We start from the raw sequence: 10,877 nt of genomic DNA on the forward strand, positions 1-10,877 counted from the left end.
TTGATTTTATTTTAAAGCAGTCAACACAGTAACGAACCATGTGGAAGGAATCATTAAAACATACAGGGCCTTGACAGACAGAGTAACTTTTATCAACGTAGAGGATACGTGCAGTGCATCCATTTGTATTAATTATCTCCAGCTGGAAGATGAGGCTTTATACACAGGAATTTGGATAACATCTCCAGGTATTAGCAAATATATTTATCATGTGAGGGTATTACGGACCTGTCCGACCGTGGTACCGATCTTATCCCCGCAACTTAGTCTACCACTATCATTGCTCCATCAATGAAATGCCCACATTTGCAACCGTGGCCGGAATCGGGCCTCTTCCTACATCCTACCACTGAGTTCCTGGTGGAAAATGTGGGATGGATGGATGGATGGGCCACTCAAATTATAATTTCACTGGTATGGCTATGCACATCCACCAATACGACTGGTTTAATACAGAGATTAGGGTACAGATACAATATTGGAAAGGTTTTCAAAATCCTTTAATGAAGCGACAAGGATGGGAAAAGAGAAGTGTCACAGACACAATGTGGGGACGCACAAGCCTCGGCCTGTCTGTATGGAAGACAAGAGATATTGAAAACCTAAATCTAAAAATGAACAGCATCATCAATGGGGTAGGAAAGGCAGTGAAAACTGGGCGACGTAGTCACCTGTTGCTTTATCAACACGGAATAACCATTGCTAACATACATTTGATTGCTCCCGGGTTTGAATACCTCAACGCCACTATCCTTTCAATGACTTACGCCTGGATGAATTCTGTGCCAAAAATTAAAAATTCCGCACCAAAAAAATAAAAATTCTGCACACATTTTAAAATTCTGCAATTTTTTTGTCAAATGAACGCAATATAATCAAGCTGGTTTCAATTATTATGGTAATTTACTTAAACTATGATACAATACATGGAGAATGGGAGTGGGGAGCATTGGCAGAAATCTCCAAACCCCCTCTGTCTAATAGTAATGTAGCTAGTATTGACCCTTTACTTCTAGTTATTAGTCACCAAATAAATGCAGCCATATGCTCAGTGTTACATCACAGGAAACTGAAGAGCAAGTGTGGGCTGGTGACTCAAACTCACCATTTATATTGGCTATTGACCATCTCCAAAAAGGTCAGTAGCAAACAGTTCATGGAGCACGTTTTGATAGGAATTTTTTTCAGTCCAAAAATGTAGACCAGTTCTAATCACTAAAGCACCACAAGCATTTAAAAGGCCATACTCTGGCAATGTACAGGACTCTTAAAATTTTTACACCTGTTTTATACTCCTGGGGGAATTCACTAAGAACAATGGGAACAATTCACTAAGCGGGCAGGCTGCTACATTCTGCTCTGCCTGAGGGAACAGAGCCTGCCCACCCCATGTGTACCTCTTCAGAACCATCCCCAAAGCCCTGCCCTTCCATGCCGAGCATGCCGCAATAGCAAGCCAGAGGGACAGTGTCTCTCTCTCACACACACACGACTGCCCAACCTCCCCTCCTCGCCTAGTGGTGATTTACATTTCTGCCGGCTGCTCTGGGTGCCCAAACCGACCTGCCTGCACTGCCAGGCAGGGAGCACATGACCACTCTTGCAGCTTCCCTTTGCTTCCCCGTCAGAAGTCATTTTTCTGCGGGGAAGCAAAGAAATATGCGGGGACCATGAATTCTGTACGCGTGCAGTGACGCAAAATTCCCCCAGAAGTAAATAATCAATAGTTTGGAAAATAATGATGTTTCATTGGCAGTGGCTTGGGTAACCCATGGAGACAGGGTAATTGAAATGATCAAACAAGGGTTGTTACATATAAGGCTACAAAAATGGCCCCGCTTATTAAATGGTCCCGCTTTTATAAAACAGATACAGGAGCAAGAAATAAAGAATATTACTCCAGATTTCTTACAATTTGTTTTCTAGACAGTAGTAAGAAGAGTAAAAATATTCAAATTATGATGGCTATCCCAAGGTGGACCCAAGCTCCAGTAAAGGTATCTTACGCCAACAGTGTAGGAACCTTAGTAAACAACACTTATGTGCAACCCTATCGTAGTGTGCCAGGGTGGATTTCATTTAAATCAAATTGATTTAAATTATGATTTAAATCACTAGTCAGGAGGACTCGATTTAATCATGGATTTCTACATAAAAGTGCATTCTTGTTGGGTGTTGTAACCTTAATACATATTCTTCACCGGTAGAGGAACATCATTAAAATATTCCCAAACTGGGGATCTTTTATGGCCTGCTGCCATTATAGGTTTTCCCTTCTAGTGAGAGAATGGTATGGTAGTTCTCAAATCAATGAAGGCTACACTCAGAAAGACCTCAAGACTTCTGGAATACGCTGCTCAAACAGTTTCACTTTTGTTTCTACTGCCTGTCCCTCCCTTCTCACATTTATCTCCAGACTTCTTCTCCTTGTCCAGAGCTATTCCACCCCCAACAATCTTCTGTTCGTTGAACTTTTTGCAACTTTGCACTTTTAGAGAGAGGTAAGGGATTGACTCTGTGTACATAAATCTGCAGAGGGACAATAGGGTTGAGGTCTCTTATTTCTCATCTCCATATTATTTATTTATTTAAAAACATTTTTGCTGTTAACAATCATGTTATCTCTGGAAACACAAATCCACAGTTTGAGAACTGCAAAACTAAGCATCTCTGATGGTATCTTCTAGACTGAGCACTGAGTCCCATTGGGTAGATAGGAAGATTAACCTAAATAATCTATACAGAAGCCCCTGGAACCCCATAAAATTGGGTCCCTAATCCATGAACTATTGGAACTCATTTACAAAACTTTTCTTAGACATTACATGAATATACTGTCTCATACTATAGAATTAGAATTTATAATCCCTATTCCATGATGAGATATCTTTGAGCTATAATGTATCTTAATTAAAACTATCTTTAGATAGGTTCTTTCTTCAAAAAGCATTTTATGAAAAAAATCTATTTAAATTAAAAAAATCTGATTTTGTTTAAAAATTTTTTAAAAATCATTGATTTTTATCCACCCTGGTGTGCACCTGGTGACAGAAATAGGTTCTGAAATCAACCAGGCTGGCTGCACAAAGAATAATGGGTGGTAGCTGTGTGAATGCTACACGACTATTGACATTAACAGTACAAAAAATGGCTGGCCTTGACTGGTACAGAAAGAATTGGTCAAGGATTTGGTTTGTGCATTGGGAGACATCAGCAGCAAGGGGAGGTAATAAACAGATGTCAGGAAGCACGGAAGGTGGTATGGAAGAAGCTGTTTGTTTCATCCCATAAATATCGAGGTACCACCCCTTGATTCTTTGTACTGGCTGAAGGGATGACTTGACGTTGAACTTGCTGGCACCTTGTCACGAGCATACATGCAGTGCACCCGTGCAGCGTATGGGACGCTGATCATGTGCTTTGGAGACAATAAACTTAGCCAAGCCTTTCTGCCACCAACCCGAGCCTGTGGGCTTTCTGGATAGCACTGTTGAGGTCTGCTGAACCGACTATCCCTGGGACAGCCTACGAAGAAAACTCACACGTTCGCCAACTGACAACACACAGAGCCCCTCGCAAGCTGACCGCTTCCTCCCAGAGAGATCAGGCTGAAGTCACCGAACAGCCCCCCAAAATACCCTGCAGAGCCTGGACAGCCCAGAGTTGGGGTACGTCTACACTACCCGCCAGATTGGCGGGTAGTGATCGATCTATCGGGGATTGATTTACCGCGTCTCATCTAGACGCGATAAATCGATCCCCAAACGCGCTCCCCGTCGACTCTGGAACTCCACCGCTGCGAGAGGCGGAAGCGGAGTCGACGGGGGAGCGGCGGCCGTCGATCCTGTGCCGCAAGGACGCGAAGTAAGTCAGTCTAAGTCGATCTAAGATATGTCGACTTCAGCTATGCTATTCTCGTAGCTGAAGTTGCGTATCTTAGATCGATCCCCCCTCCCCACCCCGGTGTAGACCAGGCCTTGGACACAAAGCCTGGAGGTTGTGTCACTTGCTGAGGACTAGGCACCCAGCTCCTCCTCCCCCAGCAGAGCCCTGGCTGACTGCTGCTTTCCCACAGGACACAGCAGCTGCTGTATTGGGAACACTCGCTCGCTGGCTGGCACCCCATTCTACATGGAGCAACCTGGCATGGACAGATTCCCAGCCTGGGCACCCCCGCCTCCCCACCCATCACCTTTTAAATGAGGTCACTGGTCAACACAGAGGTCACTGAAATCAGGGAAGGGCACAAGCTACCACATCGCACTGAATCCAGCATGGCGCTCCGGCCCAGACTGTCCCTTCACTATGGTGATTCCTCCAGGGCTTTGTCCCGTTCCGATACAATTTCCATCCCTTCCTGGGGTTGAGATCCTGTTATCCAGGAAACTTCTCCCTGATACTTACCCCTTGCTTTGCTTCATCCCCTTGTATTGCAGTAACGTTCTCTGCCATGAATGTGACTAGGTCATTATGTACCACCCCCCACCTGTGGTCATTTGGCCAAACTAGGCAAGTTTCCCTCTCTCGGCCTTTCCCTATAAATCCGTTCCCGTCCAGCCCCTTGACTGTTTGTTTGCTTTTCTCTGAAATCACTGCAATCTTATTGACACCCTCTTAGCATTGACGCCTCCAGAAATTAATACCGTATATTTTAAAGGGCTGTGAAGGAAGCCCCCTAGTGGCCGATTCATTGCAAGTCACAAACCGGAAGTTTTATCAAACCAAAAATAGGAACCCGGATAAGATGACTTTAGCAAAGCTTTTGATACGGTCTCCCACAGCGTTCTTGCCAGCAAATTAAAGAAGTATGGCTTGGATGAATGGACTATAAGGTGGATAGAAAGCTGGCTAGATTGTCGGGCTCAACGGGTAGTGATCAATGGCTCGATATCTAGTTGGCAGCCGGTATCAAGGGGAGTGCCCCAGGGGTCGGTTCTGGGGCCGGTTTTGTTCAACATCTTTATTAATGATCTGGATGATGGGATGGATTGCACCCTCAGCAAGTTCGCAGATGACACTAAGCTGGGAGGAGAGGTAGATACACTGGAGGGTAGGGATAGGGTCCAGAATGACCTAGACAAATTGGAGGATTGGGCCAAAAGAAATCGGATGAGGTTCAACAAGGACATGTGCAGAGTCCTGCACTTAGGAAGGAAGAATCCCATGCACTGCTACAGGCTGGGGACCGACTGGCTAAGCAGCAGTTCTGCAGAAAAGGTCCTGGGGATTACAGTGGACGAGAAGCTGGATATGAGTCAGCAGTGTGCCCGTGTTGCCAAGAAGGCCAACAGCATATTGGGCTGTATTACTAGGAGCATTGCCAGCAGATCGAAGGAAGTGATTATTCCCCTCTATTCGGCACTGGTGAGGCCACACCTGGAGTACTGTGTCCAGTTTTGGTTCCCCCACTACAGAAGGGATGTGGACAAACTGGAGAGAGACCAGAGGAGGGCAACGAAAATTATTAGGTGGCTGGGGCACATGACTTACGAGGAGAGGCTGAGGGAACTGGGGTTATTTAGTCTGCAGAAGAGAAGAGTGAGAGGGGATTTGATAGCAGCTTTCAACTACCTGAAGGGGGGTTCCAAAGAGGATGGAGCTCGGCTGTTCTCAGTGGTGGCAGATGACAGAACAAGAAGCAACGGTCTCAAGTTGCAGTGCGGGAGGTATAGGTTGGATATTAGGAAACACTATTTCGCTAGGAGGGTGGTGAAGCACCCTGGGTTACCCAGGGAGGTGGTGGAATCTCCAACCTTAGAGGTTTTTAACGCCCGGCTTGACAAAGCCCTGGCTGGGATGATTTAGTTGGTGTTAAAACAACAAGGAGTCTGGTGGCACCTTAAAGACTAACAGATTTATTTGGGCATAAGCTTTCGTGAGTAAAAACCTCACTTCTTCGGATGCATAGAGTGAAAGTTACAGATGCAGGCATTATATACTGACACATGGAGAGCAGGGAGTTACTTCGCAAGTGGAGAACCAGTGTTGACAGGGCCAATTCAATCAGGGTGGATGTAGTCCACTCCCAATTCCAGGAGAGGAAAAGCTGCTTTTGTAATGAGCCAGCCACTCCCAGTCCCTATTCAAGCCCAGATTAATGGTGTTGAATTTGCAAATGAATTGTAGTTCTGCTGTTTCTCTTTGCAGTCTGTTTCTGAAGTTTTTTTGTTCAATGATAGTGACTTTTAAATCTGTAATAGAATGACCAGGGAGATTGAAGTGTTCACTTACTGGCTTATGTATGTTACCATTCCTGATGTCCGATTTGTGTCCATTTATTCTTTTGCGGAGGGACTGTCCGGTTTGGCCAATGTACATGGCAGAGGGGCATTGCTGGCACATGATGGCATATATAACATTAGTGGATGTGCAGGTGAATGAGCCCTTGATGGTGTGGTTAGTTGGTGTTGGTCCTACTTTGAGCAGGGGATTGGACTAGATGACCTCCTGAGGTCTCTTCCAACCCTAATATTCTATGATTCTATAATACCTCTCTCTTGTACAGCACTTTTTATCCCTAGATCTCAAAGCGTTTCCCAATACTTAGTGTACATACTCCCACAACACCCCAATGCGGCAAAGCCCGGAGAGGCAAAGTGACTTTCCAAGGTTACACAGGGAGACTGTGGCAGCACAGAGAACTAGGCCTACGTCTCTACAGTCCTAAACTAGAGTGCCACGATCACTGTGCCATCCTTCCTCTACACACGTTTAACTTCGACCATTAGAGCAACTCCATGGAACTCAAGGGGACCAGTCACAACGCGTGGAACTTTGTGTGTGCAGTTTAGGGGCTTCACTTCTAGTAAAGACATACCTGATCACGTGATCTCACCAGACGCTAAGCCAGGTGATCGCTTCTAGATAGATATACTTCCCTATTTCTGCTCTCCATACATCGGTTAGACACAAGTCAAAGCATTTTTTAGAAGTGCTATCAGCAAGAGCCAAATCGCTGACTGATGGGGAAGAACCTTCTGCTCTGATCAGTTAATTCCACCATTGCACCTTCCTCTGAAGCAGCTGGTGCTGAGCACTGGGGAGAGATGGGAAACTGGAACTACCCCCCATTAGGTCTGATCCAGTTTGGCATATCCTCTGTTCCTAGAGTCAGTGGCGGTGACAGGGTTTGTTTAAGTTCCAGGACGGGAAGCACAGACTTCCTCATAGTCCTCCATCCTGCCCCGGAGAGATCATATCTAGAGGTAAGAGCAGTACCTGGGGTTGGGGAAATGACTTCCAGTCTCCCCCTGAAGGGCTGCCTGCAGAGAGGAGGGTTACAGTGATAAAGAAATGGCTGACAAAGAGCAAGGAAGAAAGGAGGCTATCTCCTGCTGAAAAGCTCTCAAAGCTGGGGAGATGGGGTCTCTTTAGCACAAGGCCAGCCAGACACTCCCATGGTCAGAAATTCAGGGCTAAGGACAAGTGGCCTTAAAGAGCTCACACACATGGCCTATTCCAAGAGGGCCGTGTTTGCTCTCAGACTGGACATTAACCCCTCCTAATACGGAAAGAGGGAAGTTAAGCAAAGCAACAATCGAGTTAAAGTATTTCTTCAGGCGGCTCCCAGCTGGCAGGGCACAGCCAGTCTCTTCCTGTTTATGCCAAAGAAACAGGCCAGGCTGCTTCTGAAGCATTCAGAACCAAGCCACAAGGTGGGAACCTACGGGAACCAGTGCCCTATTTGTGACGCCCATCCGCAATGTCTTCCCTCTCCCGCCAGTCACTTCCCCCAATAATTTATTTCATCTCACTCACTATTAAGCTCAGCTCCACAAATCCTCCCCTGAGAGAATATGCCCTCTGTTGCATCAGATGGTACTGCCCTCACCTCACCTCAGGACATGTCTACACATGAAAGTCACTCTGGAATTAGGTAGGGTGTGAATTTAAAGCAGAACAGCCATTCAGGAATAACTCCATGTGTGCACGCTCTTATCCAAGAACAAGAGGGCCTTGCTCTGGTTTGGCTTAATCCATTTCTAAAACAGACTAAGCTAATTTGGGAAAAGGCACTCTTATTCCAGAATAAGAATTTGTCTACATAAGATACTTTGGAATAAGGTAGGATGTGAATTTAAAAGAATAACTGTGCATGTGGATGGTCTTATTCTGGAATAAGGATTTGTCTACACAAAAATGTGCACTGGTTTAATTTATATCTGATTTTAAACCAGATATAAGTTTTAATCTGCCGTGTGGATGTTTGATTTAAGTGGGGCTTACTTTTGGTTAATTTAAACTGATTCTTAACCAATTTAAGATCAACTGAAATAAGCCTGGTTTAAATGGAAATAAGAGTGTCCACACACAAGGTTTTCACTGGTTTTATTTTAAACTGATTCAACCATGGAGTTATTCCAGAATAGCGCCATATGTAAACAAACCCTCTGACACATCAACGTCTCCTCTAACACTAACCCCATCAACAGATCAGATCATTATGCTAGTCACTTCAGCTGAACACCTTCACCCACGCCCCACCCACACATCCTGAGGCCCTTTGCTAGCTCAGCCTCTCTTACTCTGATTTAATACCCCAGTGATGGGTATCAGGGAACATCTACACATCAAAACTGAATCACTTTAAGTGTGCCAGCACAGGTACAGCAGCACAACCCTACTGGGTGGACACACTTACATCAGTATAAATGTGCGTAGACCAGTATAGTTTATTCTCCTAAGTGATCCTGGTGTAACTGCTTCTACATTAGGGCTTGCACTGGTGTAACTATTTCAGTTAAAAAATAAAAATCACTTCCCGAGTCACAATAATTATACCCATAAAGCTTTCCCGTGTAGAGCAGACATCAGCAGTTAGAAGAGGGAACTTGGAACCGGAACTCCTGGGTGCTACTCTCAGCTCTGCTACAGACTGCCTGGGTGACCCTGAACAAGTCACCTCCCCCGCCCCATGTCTCAGTTTCCCCAGGTGTGAAATTAGGATGCCCAGGGGGATGTAGCGGCGAATTAACAAATCCTTGCAAACTGCTTGGAGATCCTGGATAAAGAGCAAGAGAAGGGGAAAGCATTTGCTCTGAAACCATAATGCCCTTTCTGTTGGCACCCCTGCAAACGGAGCGGAGCGTGTAGGGCAGTGTGCTTCCACTGCTGGCATGAGGCCTCTGCCCTGCACGTAACTACAAATCATAGCCATGGTGATAATCCTGAGCTCTTCTCCAGCACTTTTCAGCAGTAGATCTCAGAACACTGTACAGAGCAGAGCAATATCATTATCCCCATTTTACAGATAGGGAAACTGAAACGCAGAGCAGGGATGCATCCTGCTCTTGGTCACCCCACACACCATTGGCAGAGCCAGGAACACAAACCAGGAGTCAATCCCCTGCTCTAATGACTAGACCCCACAAGCCTCCCACTTCCATCCATCCCACATAAGGCATGCATTTTTAACGGTGAGGGTAACCATCTTTGGAACAAGTTACCAAGGGTCATGGTGGATTCTCCATCACCAACCATGTTTAAATCAAGATGGGATGGGTTTACATAAGAACAGCCACACTGGGTCAGACCAAAGGTCCATCTAGGCCAGTATCCTGTCTTCCGACAGTGGCCAATGCCAGGTTTCTAAGAGATCTGCTCTGGGAATTATCTGGGGCAGTTCTCTGGCCTCTGCTGTACAAGGGGTCAGACTAGATGATCTGGTCTCTGCTGGCCTTGGAATCCATGACTAGAACGCAGGAGCCCCGAGTCCCACTCGCAGGAGCCCCGAGTCCCACTCCCCTTCTCTAGCCACTAGACGAGGCTGCCTCTGGCGACCTACCATCTTCTCTGCTCCCCACATAGGACTCTCTCTCTCTCTGGTAGCCCCACCCCCACAGCTGGCAGGCCCTGCCCACCATCATCCCTCCCACTCGCCCCTTGGTTCCCCATCTAGCTGCCCCTTCCCTAACCCCGCCCTACAATGGCGCCCTGTGTGCCAGCCCCCTCCCCGCTAGGACTCTCCCCTATGGCTCCCCATCTGGCAGCCCCCCGACTACCCCAATGGCTCCCCATCTGGCAGCCCCTCCCCCAATGGTTCCATATCGGACAGCCCCTCCCCGCTATGACTCTGCTCTATGGCTCCATATCTGGCAGCCCCTCCCCCCCCCCCAGACTGCCCCAATGGCTCCCCATCTGGCAGCCCCTCCCCCAATGGTTCCATATCAGACAGCCCCTCCCCCTATGACTCTGCTCTACGGCTCCATATCTGGCAGCCCCTCCCACCCCGGCTCCCGCCAATGGCTCCACATCTGGCAGCCCCTCCCCCCCCGGTTCCAGCCACTGGCTCATTATCTGGCAGCCCCTCCCCCCCGGCTCCCGCCAATGGCTCCACATCTGGCAGCCCCCCCGGCTTCCCCCTCCATTGGCTCCACATCTGGCAGCCCCTCCCCCCCGGCTCCCCCAATAGCTCCGTATGTGGCAGCTCCCCCCCCCCGCTACCTTTGAAGTACTCGTTGGCCTGGCTCTTGAGGACCTCCGCCCGCTCCAGCGCCCCCGCCTCCCCCTCCCGGGGGGGCCGCCCGAGGCCGCCGTTCTGCTCCGCCCGCTCGCCCTCCGCCATCGCCGGGCCGTAAAGCGACCCTGGCAACCGCGCGCACCCAAACGCCCCGCCGAGCGCTGCCGCAAACAGCAACGCGGAGGGGCCGCGAGGGGTGTCGCAAACGCGCGCACGCGCGCTGAGGCGCCGGGACCCTCTGACGGCGAGGGGGCGGGGCTCGGAGCTCAGCCATAGAGAGGCGGGGGAGCGAGGGAAGGGCGACTCCGCACCATAGAGTCCAGGGAAGGGGGGCTAGAGTGGCCATGCCCCAAGGCTCCATTGGGCAGCGCCCGGTGGGACGTGATTGGGCATCACCTGGGCCGGGGGAGGGGCATAA

The 10,877-nt window shown here is 48.2% G+C and overlaps 1 protein-coding gene across 1 annotated transcript in view; it reads right to left on the minus strand.

The window, feature by feature from the left end:
* The window catches only part of LOC112111797 (serine/threonine-protein phosphatase 5), a 29,066-nt gene extending 18,467 nt beyond the window's left edge, over window positions 1–10,599 (minus strand). Inside the window, exon 1 of the mRNA XM_026658820.2 lies at window positions 10,444–10,599. Within this exon, the coding sequence (XP_026514605.1) occupies window positions 10,444–10,564 (121 nt within the window). The 5' untranslated portion in view covers window positions 10,565–10,599. The remainder of the gene's footprint in view (window positions 1–10,443) is intronic.
* Between the last annotated feature and the right edge of the window lie 278 nt (window positions 10,600–10,877).

This window comes from Terrapene carolina, unplaced genomic scaffold (assembly GCF_002925995.2).
Source record: "Terrapene carolina triunguis isolate 2854851 unplaced genomic scaffold, T_m_triunguis-2.0 Scaffold517, whole genome shotgun sequence".
Lineage (NCBI taxonomy): Eukaryota > Metazoa > Chordata > Testudines > Emydidae > Terrapene > Terrapene triunguis.